Below are 17,901 nucleotides of genomic sequence, written 5' to 3' on the forward strand. Positions count from 1 at the left end.
ACCTAGTCGCGGAATGCAGTGGCAACATTGTTTACATTTTGCGGCGAGTGCTGCAAGTCGATTTCGGAAACCAGCTGCTTCCAACACTGAGCTCGATTGATGCGTAAATTGGCGCGCACTGTCTGCCATTTCATTCGCACCCGCACACTGGCCTGCTCTGCCTTTCCCACATGAAAACGAAAAAGCAACGACTTGGTGGAAATTTTGTGCATATCGTGCTCCGTTAAAAAATACAAATTGTTTAAAAGTAATCACACCACACGAAAGAGTCGATTTCGGGGAATCTTTTGCGATATTGTTTGTGAAAATCGAAGTGCGTTTAGTCTGCGAAAATCGCCATCGAAAACAGGCACCAAAGCAATTTTGCGGCCGCCGCTGTGTGTGTGTGACAAGAAAAAATGCTCTTGTGCTGGAAGTGAACAAAAATGCGCTCGCGCTCGCCATTTTGACTCGAGCTACAACCAATTTTGTACCCATTAATACCGATCCCTAAGTGCATAAAAGTGTAGGCAAAGAGGGGATTAACACACGTGTTTCAATAGTGCAGTGCAGTGAAAAATACACACAAACTACGAATACAGCACTCACACTAGGCAACCCATACACACGTTGCGGCTACGTGCTTTTTCCTATTCAAGACTTCTTTTTTTGGCGGCCCTCTAGGAGGTGACGGCCAGAAGAGTACTGTGGTGAGGAGTAGTGGGCGAGAGTGGAGAAAAGTGGGCGAGAGGCAACAGTCGGCTATCTGTGCGGGGTTCGGCACCGGTGATAGCGGCAACGTCGACACTATTGCACCTGCCTACCTGGTTAGGTTTCTATGAAAGGAGTGTGTCCCACTATAACAATAACAGCCAAGTTACTCCTAAGATGTCGCATAACTCTTCAGCAGCAGCAGCAGCGAGCGGTGCAGCTAAAACGGATGAAGTAAACTTCTTCTTTCAAGATGAGCATGGTAAGTGGGCATCTCCATCTCTCTTTAAAGCGAAATACCTCCAAGGCAATTGAAGAGCCTTGATGTTTTCTATCTTACCGGGAAGGACTTCGGGCTGCCTTGATTAATGAGCATTCGATTTGGTTGTGTGTGTGTGTGTGTATTATCAGAGGCAGAGGCACAGTGATACCCACACACTCGTGCACACGCACATATGGAGGCGGGCGCGATACGATACTACAAAGTTGCATGGGGAGCGTAAAACGCCATCTTTTCTTTTTCGGGTTTCTTTTGCTGACAATATTCATCGTTTGATACGTTTTTAGTGCACGAGAAACAAGCAGAGGACAACTGAAAAACAATAGCTTGCACAACAGGATGAACAAAATAAAGTAAAGTAATGGTAAAGAGACAGAGAGAGCTACTTTCGAAGTACTAAAATCGGTATGTTCTCTCCGCCCCCACCTACCGTTCAACTATCGCCCAGTTGGCGCGCTCCGTCACACATTCATACATGGACATATTATTCTCCCACTTTTATTTTATCGTACTAGCCAACAGCTGATATGCAGCCCAGCGCTGGCGGTCGTGGAAGCGCTGTTTATGCTACATTCAGTACGAAAGTTTTGCATCAAAAACCTGGAATATTTTTATTTTTAGTTATAAATAATGATTTTTAATAATATTAGCAAAAGAAAAATTATAAAAACTGCGTGACAATGTGTCACACAGTCGGAAAAAGACCGGAATGGGAATGAGAGAGAGAGAGAGAGCGCGGGCGAACAAGGCTAGAGACAAGAACAACAATGCCACACATACAAACACACAATCTCGTAGGTAAAAAAGCTAAACCCCCAAAACGGGCAAACATCAAACATGTGTAGCGACTGGTATACACGTGTAAGTGTTTGATTCTTGCATCGAACCACGGTCCCAAAACTAATTACAGTGAATCCTATTTATTTTTGAAAATTTTGTGTGTTAGTCTGCCAGAATATTATCTCAATACAGTACAAACGTTTTTAGAACTTAAAAGTTGCCGATCCCCAGTCCGCCCCGCTGGCCAGCCCAAGGCGTGTATGCCTGTAGTTAAGCCACTGTGTGCGTCATTTGAAGGTAGCTTGCATACGTGTGTGAGAGAGAGAGTTTGTAGCTATTTTTAGTATTCGAAGACCCTTTGCTGTTTTGCTTGTTCTAGGAGTTTGATTTGAGAGCGAAGGCCATCATTTGGTCTCTCCCTTGACCACTCGCTCTGTTGTTATGGTTATGCAAATATTGGGCGACAGGTGAATAATTATCATACCGAATGAAGCTAATGTAAAAAACTTGAGTTGCTTAGAAAAGCCGGTTACAAAGACAAAGATGTAAGCCAGGGATGCATACAATTAATCTGGCCCCATAGGTTTTTGATTCTAGTTATGGTCTATTTTTCCCTAGCATTTGGTACCTTTTTTATCAGAGCAATATTTATCTTTTGGGATAAGGTACCCATATGATCTATGGGTTTAATTCGATCTTTGTTCAGATCACTTTCAAGTTAATGTTTCTTTTAGACAAACTGTGACTTAAAAAGTAGTTCATAAAAATATCGATATTAATGATATTTAGAACTCCACCTCTTCTCAGTAATACCTTGCACAATTGCATGTAAAAATCATGTAGAAATGCCTTTTTGGTGGTCGCTTTTGAGACAAAAAAAAAATACATTTTTTTTAAATTAAAAAAAAACAACAGAATTTTGGTTTAAACTTGGCGGTTCCGTTAATATACCTACATACATATGTAATGTAACTACCAGAAAAATTTACCAAAATCTATCTTCAACAACCCTAAGTGATCTGTTTTCGGGTTGTTGCTGCATCCTCTTCTGTACTATACATAGAAATTGTTATGTGTGTGTGTGTGTTGTATGCACCCTTAAAATTCTGATTCAGAAATATGTACCTTCGTTATATTTTACTGTTGTTGCAGTCGTTTTCAGTTGCGCGCGCTTGTTGTGTTCACTACATTTGCCTCACAGCGAGGGCTGCACACCGACAATAGTCGAATACACACATGCCAGTGTAATTTGATGTGTGTGTGCGTGTTGGGGATATTGACACAATCGTGTTATCAAATTCTTAGTAGTTCTTCAGGGAGAATCCAATCTGAAACTGCATTTATCTTCTTCTAGGACAAATAGCCACAATGCGGAAGCCGGCACAAGTGAAATCTGAAATGCATAGTGGAAAATCTTCCGTAGTGTATGCCACCAGCTCTTCCGCGCGCAACAGTGTCAGTGGCAATGGCAGTGGCATTGGCACCGTTGGACGCATGGGCGCGTTCAGTCAGATGGTAAGGCGTCTACTTCGGATCGGAGGGTATCGTATCGTTGCTTAACTCACATTTCACAACCCTCACAGGGCTCCACAAATCAGGGACAGTTCATTCGATTGCAGGACAACGGTACGGTCATTCCAAAAACAGAAAGTAAGCCACAAACACACATAACCTTTCGATCGGTTCTCATGCGATATCCATTGAACAAACACAGATACTTCATACACAACTGGGTCGGCACAGAAGAGCGCCAGCGGGGGCGGCGGCATGTACGACGTGGTAAGTAGCGCGGTACTCTACTCCACCTCCACGCGGCATTAACCGAATGTGTGTTTTGCATAAACAGATAAAGGAACGCTTTGAGAGGTTTACGCCAAATAATCCCATTAAATTGAAGTCAAGACTGTAAGTTTCCAGCTGATGCAAGTCCAAAAAAAAACAGGAACTAAGCTGATCGTTCTCTTGATTCTAACAGCCATGCCATACAGAGCAACCACTCAACTTCCGCCTCATCCTCGTCAGTACAAAGGAAACGCAAGCCGGACAAGGCCGGCAAGGGTCTCCGTCACTTCTCGATGAAGGTGTGCGAGAAGGTTGAGGAGAAGGGCAAAACCACATACAATGAAGTGGCCGACGACCTCGTCAGCGAAGAAATGAAAAACAATGCCTACGACAGTAACTGTGATCAAAAGAATATCCGACGTCGTGTCTACGATGCGCTCAACGTACTGATGGCAATCAATGTTATATCCAAGGATAAGAAGGAAATACGCTGGATAGGACTGCCCGCCAACTCAGCGGAGGTAAGACCGTACAATCCAAAAGTCCTGCGACTATGTCGGCTAATGCTATGTGTCCCTATCAATTCGCTAGCAATTTCTGGCGCTGGAAGAGGAGAATAGTCTCCGGCGGGAGCGTATCAAACAGAAAAATGATATGCTGCGCGAAATGATTATGCAGCATGTAGCATTCAAAGGCCTAGTCGAGCGAAACAAGCGGAATGAGAGCCAGGGCGTGGTGCCCTCAGCCAATGCATCCTGTCAGCTGCCGTTCATCATAGTTAACACGCACAAATCGACCAAGATCAACTGCAGCGTGACCAACGACAAGTGAGTCCAACATCTCTTAGTTCCCCCAAATTCTACCACTCATTCACTATTCATTGCCCTGTCCGTACTATGTAGGTCCGAATACATATTCAAGTTCGACAAGACATTTGAAATGCACGATGACATTGAAGTCCTCAAGCGTATGGGCTTCTGTTTGGGTATGTAATCTCCGTGCCGAATCCTCCTCCACAGTTTTCAGTAAACTAATTGATTTTTTCAACCATTCTAGGCTTGGATAAGGGTAAGTGCACGCCCGAAAACATTGAGCGCGTGAAGAATTGGGTCCCACCAAATCTAGCCAAATATGTAGAAGGTATGTTTCATATCGGATAAAAATATCAATCAAAATATCTACAATACCATTCCGTCTTCTAGCTTATGGAGCCGGAAAAACTGGAGAAACCATGTACGATTCCGACGACGAGGATATCGAGTATACAGTGTACAATGATTCTCAAAGCTTGTCACAAAACACAACACAGCGCACCATTGGTGACGGTCTCAAGCTGGAGCTGGACGATGACGAGCTGGAGGATGACATAGATTGAGCTGACGATGCCGCTCACATTGCACATGCAATGGCCGATGCGGACGGGGATGCAGATGCTGCGGATGCAGAAGATTCATTTAGTTTTACGTTTATCAATGCTTTGCTAGGTTTGCCACGCCCCCCACACGGTTAAACTTGTCGGCTCTTCTATCACCCCCTACCACCATCCCACCCACACAGTTGGTTTTTTTTTAAATTTCAATGAGACTTTATTAAGTTATACAATATTGCTATAATTATCGTCTAAACAACATGGGGGAAAATCATAAGTGAATGGTTTCGCATACGCATTTTCCCTTGGATCTTTGAAGATTTATGTTTAAGCTGAATGAGTTTTTAAAAAGTAATTTGTCTAGTTAAGCGAAAAGTGTACACAACATATTAAGCAATCCCCCCCAGCAAACGAAAAAAAAATATTGTTTCTTAGTTGTTACGAGTCGTCTCCCCTTTGCCGCCCCTCCTCTTTTAATGGGTAATACTAAAGCGAAAGCGATAATGTTATGGGTAAATTTCTCTGGATAATACAATACACCCAAATTTTAAACACAACCAAAACGAACTGGAATTATTTGTACGATTAGAAGACAAGAATGGCAGGGCATCCAATACATACATATGTAATATGTTTTATTCAATCATCCCCACAAGTGGAAGGTCTTTGACAATTTCTCAGCCCCAAAACATTTAATTTAACAGAAACGGAGATGGGATGAATGCAAATAATCAACCTACCAATTTAGCAATAATAATACGAGCGAAATATAAATTTTCAGAATTTATATAATCTTCAAGTGAATACAGAGAAGCATACAAATACAAATACAAATTAGTAGACAAGTCAAATAGAATGCGTTTAAATATAAGTGTCGAGTGCATGTAGCTGTGTAATAAATCGGAATAATTAATGATTGGATTGAATTGCATATTGCTGCAATGGGAATAACTGACAAACAAACGAGTTAATAAAGCGGATTGCATATTGTAAAATATGATATAAACAAAGAAAACCTATGCATTTTTCTTCACCTCATTTTGCATACCCTCTCAGCAAACCCGAGGAACGAGTTTCTAACTAGAACTGCGTGACTAGAGGAGGCTGAACTGGGCTGAAAGCCACCACATTTGGCGATGGAAATGAGTCATGGAACTCGGTTTGTTGTTGTAGTTTACTTTAGTTCATTGGGATCGGATCGTAGAGCAGAACAGTCTTACATACAAATTCAAAAACCTTAAATGGAAATATACTTACAAAAGGCGGAAGCTATCTTAAAATACAACAGGTCAACCGAAGATACATACTTAAACTAAAGCTATGTTTTAGGACTGTGCACGGGGGGGCCACTGGCTGGGGTAATTCAAGCGAAACCCTCTTCAAATGCCGCTGTTGCAGTTGAGGGCGGCCCAAGGGGTGCCTGTTGCTGGGCCGCCAGGTTGAAGTCGTAGTTCATTTGTTGATCCAACGGCGGTGCGGGAAAAGCATCTGTAGAAAGATTCATCAGCTCGGGTCGCGGCTGGGTGGGTTTAACTTGTTCCTGATGATCCTGGCGTAGTTGCTGCGGTGATTTGACATAGCTAATGGGAATGATGCCTGAAGTCTGGCCATTTGTTGTGGCCAAGGCCCAGCCGGTATTGAGCAGATTGAGAGTCTGTTGAATCTCGCGGGGGGCCACCTGGAGCGACTGGCCGGCACTCAGCGAGAGTTCACTCTGATTACGTCCGGCGAAATCGTAAACAGCCTGGGTGTGAATAGGTGCGACCCACTTGGATGGATTGCGGGCTGCGAGAAACAAAAACATACAAGAATTATACCCGGGGCTTATCACATTTCTCACGGCTTATCGGCCAGATTAATAGCACATGGCGAGAGCAAAGTGCTCGCGATTAGATAAAGCAAGTGTGCAATGTGCATAAGGTTTATGTACCTTCCTCCTGGGCCGTGTTCGTTACCGAGCCCAACAGCTTCATGATCAGATAGGGAGCCGTGAATATAAAGCTTATGAAGGCTAATACCGGCCAGGGCGAATTTCTTTTTCGCGGAGGCTGTGGTCCCCCTCCGACCTGACTATGATTTTCGTTGAGAGCTTCAGCAAAGGCCTTCTTGAAGGCCTCCGAAGAAGGATCCAAATTCGATAATCGCAGCCAGAAAAGAATCCTACAAGTATGTACGTTCAGTAAAGCCAGAGTTAAATCTCTTTCCGATTGCTACTCACTTTCTGTAGATCCATTTCAGCCCTCGGAAGATGGCAAATGTCGTCCAGAACTGCGCAAAAACGCTGCGCAGACGTCCAAAGTTCGCTGCCACGCCGAGAATGGCCCGAAATGAGCTCGTTAACGCAAAGAATGTCGAGTCCAGCATGGAGGCAATATTCCCAATAGCCGATACTAAGGACTCTATACTCTGGAACGCTGGACGCGAGCTTGCCTCGGCCATCTGGATGAATCGCTGTTCCGGATCAATGCCCCCCATACCGCCAAATCTATTGTAGCCTCCGCCAAAGTCACCGCCATACGACCTGTATGGAGCTCCCCAACCGCTACCAAATTGGCCCATTCCTCCATATCCTCCTCCGAATCCTCCTCCCGTGTTGTAGCCGCCATAGCCACCAGCGTAGCTATTGTTTCCATATGCTCCGCCATATCCATATTGCGTCTGTTGAAACGGCGACAGTGGAAGTGGTGGGGCGAGGTTTGGTAGAGCACGCACATTACCGGCGAAGGGTGTGCGCAGCACTGCATCTGGCGGAGGCCCACTGGAAAATCCGGGTCCAACAATGCTCGTCGGCGGCACTAAAGGTGCCTCGTTGATCACAGCGCTGCGAAGATTATTGTTGTCGGCCATGGCGATAGCTAAAAACTGTCGTATGTAGCTCCGCCGTTGGCAATGGGCTTTGTGAACTTTACCCCAAACGAGTAGCGAGCGGGGGGAGGTACTGTTGTACTTTTATCTCCGCCTAGTCGTATTCAACTATGTGGTAGAGTTATGTGGTGTGTGCGGGAGGGGCTGCTATTGTTTTGCCAATTAGCTCACTTCTGTTTTCGTACACGACGACTGCAAACAGGGGCGGATACTCCTTCAGAAATTTAATTGGTGAAATTTTTTTTAATAATAAATATGTCCAACAGTTTCGATACTTAATGTTATCGATAGTCTGGCGATGTGATCCTTTTCCAACCATCTGGCAACAGAGCCAGGAGTTGTTATCGCCATCGATACTTTGCACTCGATTATTATTTCGATATTGAAAAACTCCCACCACCAGCAATCAGCTGTCGCGACTTATCGAAGCACTGCCATCTCAATTGCCGAACAAAACAAACAAAAACCGTAACATTGCCGTACATGCCATGAAGGCGTCTGCTCTTCTGGACAGATGTTGACAGCCATCAGGCCATTATCCCGGCATCATTCAGTCGATGGCAATGAGCGGCTGACCTACAAGCTGGAAGGAGTCACGGCCCTGGACCAACAGTCCGATATGATCTACTATGCCCATGGCTAGCGAATCGATGGAAAGAGCAAGTATGCAACGAATATGGGGATCCTTTGGACATATGTGTAATCCCCTCCCTTGTTTCCATGCCCATCTCGCAGGTGATCAACATTGCCGCCTTGGGAGGCATTTGTGTACTGGCTGGACGACAAGACCGGAGTGGAACGGATCACTGTCAACGGAGAGCGTCGTTCCGCGGAGCTGCAGCGGATCACCGACATCAGTGTCGCAAATTTTTAAACTAACAATATCCTACTCGCCCATCCCACAGCTTTGCATATCGGCCAAGAAGATCAATGAGATTGTAAAAACTCAGCCCAAGCCCAAAACTGTTAATCTCCTTGATGACAGCCCATCGTTGAGTCCCATTCCAACGCAGGCTCCGCTTAATAATGCGACCAATGATCTGTTTTGGCCCATCTTTAATGACGGGCCGTCGTCTTTGAGTGCCTCAAAATCCTCCCAAAAAGCCTGCGAAACCGTCGCCAAGGTATCTCTTTGATGATGATCTGGAAGATGACTTCCTAAGCTCCTTTTCGCCCAAGCCAAAGCCACCAGAACAAACATTTAAATCCTCCTTATTCGATGACGATGATTTGGATTTAGATGATTTCGATGCAGCCGAACAAACTCTCAGAGTTAGAAAAAACTCTCTTTGCTGATGACGACCAGTATGATGTCACTGATTTGTTTGGCTCAAAGAAGATCTTCATATAAAATTAACGAAATAGGCTATACAAAGACCTACTACGGCCTACACGCAACATGTCCTCAAATCCCAGCAACATTGCGACTGTTTTTTTGTTGAACTATTTTGTTTAAACCTTATTTTAGTCAAAATACAATAAAAGAAAGGACTAAGAAATAGCTAATTTTGTAGAAAATTATTTCATCAATGTCCTAAAATTATGTGGGCAGAACTAAGGGTTTTAGTTAGCCAGAATTATTGAACGGAATCTCTAAATTGAGCAATATCAACGACTATCCTCTTTCAATTTTTTTTTTACCCATTTCGTTAAAACCCTTTTTTTGTTTTACCTATTTCGCTAAAACCTTTTTTTCGACAAGATCCAATAAAAACCAGTATATAAAATAAGCCAGTTAAGAAAAAATTGATTAATCGGCATGGCTAAATGTGCAATCTAGCTAATAATATTTGACGAAACAATACAGTTTCCAATCCTTGACGGAGAACGATTAACCTATTATAAGCCAAGGGTGTATTTTAGTTTTCCACCGAAAATAATGAAAATTGACTAGTCTTTTGCGCAGGAATAAAGGCATGAAACTACAAGGAGAAGTTACAATCGTTAATATTTTCCGCCATTTATCTCAAGTAGTTGAACTATTTAAATAGGGGGGGGCTTAAGTGGGCTAAGTTCGGTTTATCATCATACGAGAAGCTATATTGTTGTTAAGGAACCAAAATTGATCCAAAAACAATCAAAGTCAAGTATTTAATAAGCCAGTCGATTAGAAAATTAATTCATTAATCGGATAAAATTATGTGGGCAGGCCTGAAAGTTCTATTTAGCTAGTAATATTGTACGGAATATCAAAATCGAGGAATATGTATAATAATAACTTGAATTCGTCAGTATATTTACGGTATAGTTTAAAATGAGACGGTATATTTTGGTATATTTCTGAGGGTCGGACGGAATATTTTAACGATAAATCCGCTGTCATTGAAGCGTCGTATTGACCAGCAGGCCAAGAATGGCCAACAGCAAGGAGTTGTGCTCCATACGGGAGTGGGCACCGCTAACTGATATCATCGATCACATTCCGGCACGGCTGCAGCGGGGATTCTTTCCAGCCAATCTCAATTTAACTTGCGTCGATGGAACAAACGAATTCCTGGCCGTGGGTAGCGATGCGGGCATTGTATTCTGGTACAATCGCCAAACGGGCGAGATGCAGAAGCTCAAGTCGGAGGTAGCCTATGACTCATTCTACAATTCAATCTCAATAGCATGGCCCATCCCTTGCGTGTCATTCACTCATAATTTTGGCTAACGGTGGCGTGGGCTTCCCCCTTCTAATGTCTTTGCAGGTTGCCACACGCATTACGTGCGTGAAGATAGTCAATTCGGTGGAGTACATGGTGGCTGCAGGATGCGCCAATGGACAAGTCAGCATATTCCAGATACAGAAGGAACTGCCCCAGGACTTGAACCTGGTGGCTCCCTGTACGCGCAGCAAGCCTATCGAACGCTACACCATCCGCGACCTGCACCGCTGCGTGGTCAGCTGCTGCGAGTGGTCGAAGAATGGAATGAAACTCTTCTCCGGCGACCGCCAAGGCGTTGTGGTGCTAACGGAATTCGACTATCAATCGGTGGGTACAAGAGTTTTGAAAGAATCCTCCAGTAGCCACTATATTTTCCATCCAGCACCTAAGCAAATCTGTTGAGATCCTGAGCGAAGCCTATGAAATCGTCCAGCTAAGCGTACACCAAAGCCACTTGCTCGTGGCCACGCTCTATCGTTGTATCGTGTGCCAGCGCGACGTCCAAACTGGACAGTGGCACATCACCCAGGTGGGCAAGAAGGATCGCAAGCAGCTCATCGACTGTGGCGGCGTGTTCCTTAAGAAGTTGTCGAATAGCAAGCCACAGCTCATTTGCGGGCGACCTGGTCTGCGCTTCTGGATAGCCGACACCATCGGCAATGTGTCTAGGACCCTTCTATTTAGGGACGCTGTGCTGCGCAGTCCCACGTGGGAGATACCCATACTTAACCCGAAGCGCAGTGATCCATCCACAAGGTCACAACCAGCTGTTGCGGAAGATGGAGAAAGCGAAGTGCCCTACGTGGCCAGCAGCAATTTCCGCCAGTTGTATTTGTACGACGGCCAGGACTCCTTGCTGGTGACCCATGACGATACCACTTTGTATATATTGAATGTCGACCGCCTCAAGGTGGAAGCGGTAGCGCGCGGGTTTCGCAAAATTCTCGACTTTTGCGTTTATGGCAAGGAAATCTTTGTTCTGGAAGGCGAGCGCTCCCTGTTGCGGTTGGCTCCACTTCCGGAGCCACCAAACAAGACGGCGAAAGTAATATTTAATCCGTTGATGCCGCCGCCAGTTCCTGTCCTAGGCGCTCCGCACTCCTCCCAGCTGGAGTCACCGCTGGAACTGCAAGCGGAGCCCCTCCACTGTGCCGAAGAATGCTTTGAGCTGCCACCCGTCGAGAAGCTCGATCTGAACGTTCCCATTGAGCTGGCCGTGGAGTCGCCGTTGGCTCAGCAGAACCGACGACTAGACATTTTTCGTCGCATAGGCGAAATGGATTTCGAGCAGTCTATAGTTCACACCAGCGGTACGACCTCCAGTAGAAGGCGCAAGACATCTGTGGGCAAGCAGAGCAGTGGCTTGGGCGTTGTAGAAATCGGCCACGAGACACATGAGATGAAACTGCCGCTCACTAGTGCCGCCACGATAATGGAGGCCAGCTACTGTCAGATGGAGAAGTGAGTATTCAAAGATTTCACCATTTTTTTTTTCAATCAAGATGAATCTCTATACTCCGTGCAGCAATGGCCTGGCCTCGCCTTTGGATTTGAAGAGCGCCTTTATGGAGCACCTACCGGACACCCTGAGCCCGACCACACTTCAAAAGACCGTGGCGGCCAAGGCCAAGTCCCTCGCCGCCGAGCTGGACCTGCCCGAGGTGCACCTGGCCCCACTCACTCAAGAAGAGCTGTGTGCCGCCCATGCTCAGACGAAGCAACTGACTGAGCATTTGATCAGCTGCTATCCCACCCGACTGGAGGAGGCCAGTGTGCAGACAGCTCCACACAAAATGCATACCGTCGACGATTACAATGCGGGCCAGCCGATAGACGGGATTTGTGCGTCTGTTCCCACGAAGCCAAAAGTGGCGCCTCTAAAGTTTGTCAACAGCAGGCCGAAGGCAACACTAACCCTGAAAGATGATACGGACGAGGAGGAGTACACAAGCTTTTTGCCAGACTTTCGACGGGCTGGAGACCCCTTGAGAAATGAAACCCCAGCCACAAGCGATTCCAACACGTCCAGTGAATGGGAGTTTCTGGACAATTAGTTTCAGTATTACCCATAAGTGTATCATTTGCACTTGCTTTCAAATTGATTTTGAGCAAATTACACGCTTTTTTTTGCAGCTCCGCTCAACGAAACTGTTGAGCGTTTTAGAGTGTGATTATCGTGATTTATTTATATGAGTCGAATTAACACAATTGTACATAACTTTAGCATTAGTAATCTTCATTCAAAATTTAAACCTGTCCTATGGAGGTAACACTTAGATGAGCACTGTGATCTTGTCCTAATGCTAGGATATTGATATCAATCCCTGTGTTACTTCCCTCACACATTCGAATGCTTTAAGTATTTTATATTGCAACACACAAAATACAATTATCTTACATAAATGCAATCATTCCACGTATGCACACGAGTGTGTTCATTCACATTGAGGGAAACCCACGCCACAGGAAATGGATGTGGCGCTTAGGGCGTGTCTGAGCTGATAAGGTTCCAGCTGTGGGAAATGAGCCTCCCACGACAGCATGTGCCTGATTTGGCGATAGACCTGGTCGACCAAGAGGATCCATTGATGCAAAACGGCTCGTTTCGGTTCTATGGAAAACTTCTGAAGTGGACACATACCGATCAGTTGACGGTGATTGTTATTCAATCCCGAACCAAACCACAACTTGGGCTTGTCAAAAGAAACCAGACCCACCATATTTATTAAGAAACAATTCGTAATTTGAACTCGGTTTGCTTTCAATTGACTGTAACAATGGAAAGTTTTTCATTTATAAGATTTGCATGTTTCTGGAAGATTCTAGGAACAAGAAATTGTATTGGGGAGCTATTAAGAGGGCCGTTTCAAAGGTTGTAACCCCATGAAATACGGCCCGCGACCACTGGACATCAGATCTTGATATATAAGAATCGGAAAGGTTTTTCGAGTTAAGTTCAAAAAGACTACACTTAAGACAAGGGTATAAAAAGGGCAAGACATATGATCCAATTCCATTTATAATACTTTAAAAGGAATTTAGTTTAAATTTATGAACCCTTCCATTAAAAAAGACAATTTTAGTTAAAGAAGAACTTTATAAATTTCTGATTGATATGTCCAAGCGGGAGCACTCTTATAATAGAGAGAGTGGGAATGTTATGAGTGAGGGAACGAAAGTCTTACCTTGTACTAATTCACCTTTCTTAAATACCTGCCCATGATCTTTATAAAGAGCACGATAAGAAGGGGTTCAATCCTGTGCTGTTCAGATGGAAGCCCATCCACCAGCACAAACTCACGCAAATGTTCTCTTCTCAGTTTTCACAGAGCGCGGGAGAGCGGCTGAGAGTCCACATGGTGTTTTTATATAAATATGTATGAGCATATGTACAGTGGCTCCCAGCTTAAATAGACCAGAGAGCACCTTTCACACATGAAGATGTGTTAAAAAAATGTTTTAATACATATGAGGTTGGTTTAAATTAATGTTAAATGTATGTCTATCAGTATACATTTGATTTTTAGTGGTAGGCTAGATGGCTTAGAAGCTATAACAGTTTTAAGTGTGAAAGGTGCGCTGGTTCATCTAAGCAGTGAGCCACTGTACTCATATTTCTATAAAAGCGGCTTCCACACTCGTTTGGCAAATCATTCGCTTTCATTGCCTTCAGCAGAACCTTCCAGTCCCATTGGATTCCCGCGCAAGCAGCCCGGCAGCAAGTGAGAAAAGAATTCCTGTAACAAAACAAAAAAAAAAAGTCGCGCTAATTGAGAAAAAGCAAGTGGTGTGGGTGTGAAAATTGCCAAAAGTACAGGAAGAAAAAGAAACAAAGTCGCACGCAGACAGAAAAAACATTGCATTTTTTTTGCTGAAAATGAAGCCCACAAATAATTCGACGCTGGAAATCATCTCGCCCAAGGTGCGGGTGGACGATGACTTCATTGAGACGGACTACGAATATCAGACATCGCATGTGAAGCGTACCGCCGGCGGACAGCTGCAGGTGAGTTAATTTGTGAGAAAAAATTGATTAGTTGGTGCAGGGAAAACCATGCCAATCGATGACACCAGTTGCCTAAGGATTTCATAAGTTTCCCTTGGAAATGTACGAGTGGCAATACTGACCTTCACATTGAATTTGCCCGACTTCCAGTCATCCACAGCTGCACATACACACACTTACACCCCCGGACATTTGCTTAGGAACAGTGGAAATTTTCCATTGTTTAGGCAAGGGATAGGTTGTGTGGCTCATACGTACAAACATAAGTGATATCCAATATGTGCGCTCCCGATAAGGCGTAGTCCGAAGAGGCGTGGGTGGGTGGGTACAGTCACAGTTACAGATTATTGCTTCCAGAAAACAGCTGTTGCTGACACCCGATACTGTGGGTGGCGTGGTTCTACGCGCGCAGGCGCCGTTTGGTGTCGGTTGGCTGTGTCGTCGCAGTTCTTGCTATTGGATTGCAGTAGAACGAACCGAATCGAAAGCCGATTACGTTCCTATTCCAACAACTGTGGTCGTCGTTTGTGCTCTGTTTACATCTCACCACCGCCCACCCTCCAGGAGGGGAACAATTGCTGCATGTATGTACATACAGCGGCGTCGGTTTATTCAAGGTCAATGATAGATAATAAAATGAAATGCCGGGGGAACTTTTGCTCTTAGCTGTCCAAGAAAGAGAAACAGTTTAAATTCCTCGCCTCTCTTTAACTGCAAATGATACATAATTATGCCGGCCGGCAAATGAGCTGACAACAATTCTTACCGGACTTTGGACGAACACGTTGTTAAATTATTAATGCAATCATCGTTCCTTATGTATTCTTTCACGATTTTATTTTTGGGTAAAATCAACAACACAAATCTCATAAAAAACCAAACGAAAAAGCCTTTCAAATTGTGCTTCGACTATAAAATACCTGATTTGTTTCGGTCTTTTTGTTGTAAAGAAAAATGTAAATGTATTTAAGAGTAGAGTAGAGTAAAGATTAAGCAGATCAAAGAGATCAAGCCCTTTAACTACTTGAAATAACATTTTGTTTATACAATATGTAAATTTATACGTTTGTTATTCCACCCAAATACGGAATCAATATGCCCTTCCGCTCTGCAATGGTAACCGGTACCGAAATCAGGTTCGGTTCGTCGAACGGTAAGCAAAAAATCAGGCGATCGCATAATTTATAATTTATGCTGGGACGTGACTCTTGAGTGGTTCGATATGACCAGAGATAAGGTGGCTGGGGACCCCTGCAGGGGCTGAACGGGTTGGGTTGGATTCGGAGTAGACCAGATACTTACTAATCAGTGATTCCGCCGACTGATCTTTGCAGGTGCACCCTCAGACGACTGCCCTAAAGATTCGCACGGGTCGCCAGGTGCCCAAGCTGGGAGTCATGCTGGTGGGCTGGGGTGGCAACAACGGATCCACCCTCACTGCCGCCCTTGAGGCCAACCGCCGCCAGCTGAAGTGGCGCAAGCGCACGGGCGTGCAGCAGGCCAACTGGTACGGTTCGATCACGCAGGCCTCGACCGTGTTCATTGGCTCGGACGAGACGGGCAGCGATGTGTTTGCGCCCATGAAGGAGCTCCTGCCCATGGTGGAGCCGAACGACATTGTTGTTGATGGCTGGGACATTAGCAATCTGCACCTGGCGGATGCCATGGTGCGTGCCGAGGTTCTCGATGTGGCCCTGCAGGACCAGCTGTACGAGCAGATGGCCAAACTTAAGCCCCGTCCATCGATCTACGATCCGGACTTCATTGCGGCCAACCAGTCGGATCGGGCCAACAACCTCATCAAGGGCACTAGACAGGAGCAGTACGAGCAGATCCGTCGCGACATCCGCGACTTTAAGCAGCGCAGCGGCGTCGACTCCGTGATTGTCCTCTGGACGGCCAATACCGAGCGGTTCTCTGAGGTGCAGCCAGGTCTGAACACCACCAGCCAGGAGCTGCTTGCCTCTCTCAAGGCCAACCATTCGGAGGTCTCGCCGTCTACCATCTTTGCCATGGCCAGCGTAGCCGAGGGTGTAAGTATTTCACTCGTTGCCTACTTGATGTGATCTTGAACTCAACCTCTTGGACTCCCCCGCAGTGCACCTACATCAACGGCTCGCCGCAAAACACCTTTGTGCCGGGTCTCATCCAGCTGGCCGAGGAGAAGAACGTATTCATTGCCGGCGACGATTTCAAGTCCGGCCAGACCAAGATCAAGAGTGTGCTGGTCGACTTCCTGGTGGGTGCCGGCATCAAGCCAGTTTCCATTGCCAGCTACAATCACCTTGGCAACAACGACGGCAAGAACTTGTCTGCTCCCCAGCAGTTCCGCTCCAAGGAGGTAGGCTGATGTTGATCAATTATTGTCCCTCTGTTGTGACTAACAATCCCCTCCGCCGGCAGATATCCAAGAGCAATGTGGTGGACGATATGGTGGCCTCCAATAGGCTGCTCTACGGCGCCAACGAGCATCCCGACCATGTGGTTGTCATCAAATACCTGCCCTATGTGGGTGACAGCAAGCGGGCCATGGACGAGTACACCTCCGAGATCATGATGGGTGGCCACAACACTCTGGTAATCCACAACACCTGCGAGGACTCGCTCCTGGCCACACCCCTTATTTTGGATCTGGTTATTTTGGGCGAGCTGAGTACACGAATCCAGCTGCGCAGCGCGGAGAAGGAGTCTGCTTCCTGGGTGCCATTCAAGCCGGTCCTTTCGCTGCTGAGCTATCTGTGCAAGGCCCCGCTTGTTCCCCAGGGATCACAAGTGGTCAACTCGCTGTTCCGCCAGCGTGCTGCCATTGAAAACATCCTGCGCGGCTGCATCGGACTTCCGCCAATTTCCCACATGACTCTGGAACAGCGCGTGAGTACATACCGAATCATTTTACTCCATCCACTCCTAATATTCTATCTGACTTTTTGTTTCCTTCAGTTCGACTTTGCCACCATCACGAATGAGCCGCCCGTGAAGCGGGCCAAGCTACTGGGTCAGCCATGTGCCGTGGAGTCCTCCACCAACGGAGGTAAGCTGCATGCCAATGGGCACAGCAATGGCACCAAGTTGGCCGCCAACGGAAATGGCCACTGAAGGGTCACATCCTCCATTGAATCGATTTGTGTGTTGAAAAGTATAACCATACATATATGGTTTTTGATGGATGAATTTGAACTTAGTCTTAAGCTATTAATATATATACTGTAAACGTTAAACAAAACGGGCTCCTCCGAATAAAGCCTAATATTACTAATAATAAACAGTTATCAGTTGCCGGTTTTTGTTACAAAATACTAGTGGCGGGCCCTGCCAGGTTTCGCTGTGTCACATGGCTGAGAAATGAGAAATTATGAATTACTTGTGGGTATCCAAATGGAGGAACTGCGCACAGTTGGAGATGCTCCTCCTCGCATAATATATGTTTTCCCAACTTCGTTCCCCTATCCATCCAGAATGCCCAAATTGTTTGGGATCGGCT

At 45.6% G+C, this 17,901-nt stretch overlaps 5 protein-coding genes across 5 annotated transcripts; 4 read left to right on the plus strand and 1 right to left on the minus strand.

Moving 5' to 3' along the window:
- Positions 1-153: 153 nt before the first annotated feature.
- LOC6590537 (transcription factor Dp) lies at positions 154-5,464 on the plus strand. Its single transcript, XM_026987014.1, has 10 exons — positions 154-952; positions 3,105-3,265; positions 3,334-3,400; positions 3,465-3,529; positions 3,597-3,655; positions 3,726-4,053; positions 4,124-4,359; positions 4,435-4,517; positions 4,589-4,672; positions 4,735-5,464. The coding sequence occupies exons 1-10, from the start codon at positions 868-870 to the stop codon at positions 4,905-4,907; spliced, it is 1,341 nt and encodes a 446-aa protein (XP_026842815.1). The 5' UTR covers positions 154-867; the 3' UTR covers positions 4,908-5,464.
- Positions 5,465-6,057: 593 nt separating this feature from the next.
- LOC6590538 (probable peroxisomal membrane protein PEX13) lies at positions 6,058-8,001 on the minus strand. The gene is made up of 3 exons (XM_002016371.2): positions 7,120-8,001; positions 6,832-7,061; positions 6,058-6,686 (listed from the first exon to the last, which is right to left on the minus strand). The coding sequence occupies exons 1-3, from the start codon at positions 7,746-7,748 to the stop codon at positions 6,265-6,267; spliced, it is 1,281 nt and encodes a 426-aa protein (XP_002016407.1). The 5' UTR covers positions 7,749-8,001; the 3' UTR covers positions 6,058-6,264.
- Positions 8,002-8,239: 238 nt separating this feature from the next.
- LOC113565144 lies at positions 8,240-9,204 on the plus strand. Its single transcript, XM_026986192.1, has 2 exons — positions 8,240-8,429; positions 8,502-9,204. Exons 1-2 carry the CDS (start codon positions 8,396-8,398, stop codon positions 8,900-8,902), a joined length of 435 nt encoding a protein of 144 aa, XP_026841993.1. The 5' UTR covers positions 8,240-8,395; the 3' UTR covers positions 8,903-9,204.
- Positions 9,205-10,119: 915 nt separating this feature from the next.
- On the plus strand, positions 10,120-12,822 carry LOC6590650 (WD repeat-containing protein CG11141). The gene is made up of 4 exons (XM_002016372.2): positions 10,120-10,338; positions 10,457-10,741; positions 10,797-11,875; positions 11,940-12,822. The coding sequence occupies exons 1-4, from the start codon at positions 10,120-10,122 to the stop codon at positions 12,466-12,468; spliced, it is 2,112 nt and encodes a 703-aa protein (XP_002016408.1). The 3' UTR covers positions 12,469-12,822.
- Positions 12,823-14,085: 1,263 nt separating this feature from the next.
- Positions 14,086-17,695, plus strand: LOC6590651 (inositol-3-phosphate synthase). Its single transcript, XM_002016373.2, has 5 exons — positions 14,086-14,420; positions 15,755-16,453; positions 16,519-16,761; positions 16,824-17,291; positions 17,361-17,695. Exons 1-5 carry the CDS (start codon positions 14,292-14,294, stop codon positions 17,514-17,516), a joined length of 1,695 nt encoding a protein of 564 aa, XP_002016409.1. The 5' UTR covers positions 14,086-14,291; the 3' UTR covers positions 17,517-17,695.
- The last annotated feature ends 206 nt before the right edge of the window (positions 17,696-17,901 follow it).

This window comes from Drosophila persimilis, unplaced genomic scaffold (genome assembly GCF_003286085.1).
Source record: "Drosophila persimilis strain 14011-0111.01,24,50 unplaced genomic scaffold, DperRS2 tig00000002-arrow-pilon, whole genome shotgun sequence".
NCBI classification, from domain to species: Eukaryota; Metazoa; Arthropoda; class Insecta; order Diptera; family Drosophilidae; genus Drosophila; species Drosophila persimilis.

Excerpts from the sequence above, each read along its gene's own strand:
- LOC6590538 (XM_002016371.2), bottom strand. The coding sequence starts at position 7,748 with ATGGCCGACAACAATAATCTTCGCAGCGCTGTGATCAACGAGGCACCT. Across the intron at positions 7,062-7,119 it reads CTGAAATGGATCTACAGAAA|GATTCTTTTCTGGCTGCGAT; the intron begins GTGAGTAGCAAT and ends ACATACTTGTAG. Across the intron at positions 6,687-6,831 it reads GAACACGGCCCAGGAGGAAG|CCCGCAATCCATCCAAGTGG; the intron begins GTACATAAACCT and ends TGTTTCTCGCAG.
- LOC6590650 (XM_002016372.2), top strand. The coding sequence starts at position 10,120 with ATGGCCAACAGCAAGGAGTTGTGCTCCATACGGGAGTGGGCACCGCTA. Across the intron at positions 10,742-10,796 it reads CGGAATTCGACTATCAATCG|CACCTAAGCAAATCTGTTGA; the intron begins GTGGGTACAAGA and ends TTTTCCATCCAG. Across the intron at positions 11,876-11,939 it reads AGCTACTGTCAGATGGAGAA|CAATGGCCTGGCCTCGCCTT; the intron begins GTGAGTATTCAA and ends TACTCCGTGCAG.
- LOC113565144 (XM_026986192.1), top strand. The coding sequence starts at position 8,396 with ATGCCCATGGCTAGCGAATCGATGGAAAGAGCAA. Across the intron at positions 8,430-8,501 it reads CGAATCGATGGAAAGAGCAA|GTGATCAACATTGCCGCCTT; the intron begins GTATGCAACGAA and ends CCCATCTCGCAG.
- LOC6590651 (XM_002016373.2), top strand. The coding sequence starts at position 14,292 with ATGAAGCCCACAAATAATTCGACGCTGGAAATCATCTCGCCCAAGGTG. Across the intron at positions 14,421-15,754 it reads CCGCCGGCGGACAGCTGCAG|GTGCACCCTCAGACGACTGC; the intron begins GTGAGTTAATTT and ends TGATCTTTGCAG. Across the intron at positions 16,454-16,518 it reads TGGCCAGCGTAGCCGAGGGT|TGCACCTACATCAACGGCTC; the intron begins GTAAGTATTTCA and ends ACTCCCCCGCAG.
- LOC6590537 (XM_026987014.1), top strand. The coding sequence starts at position 868 with ATGTCGCATAACTCTTCAGCAGCAGCAGCAGCGAGCGGTGCAGCTAAA. Across the intron at positions 3,656-3,725 it reads ATTAAATTGAAGTCAAGACT|CCATGCCATACAGAGCAACC; the intron begins GTAAGTTTCCAG and ends TGATTCTAACAG. Across the intron at positions 4,054-4,123 it reads TGCCCGCCAACTCAGCGGAG|CAATTTCTGGCGCTGGAAGA; the intron begins GTAAGACCGTAC and ends TCAATTCGCTAG.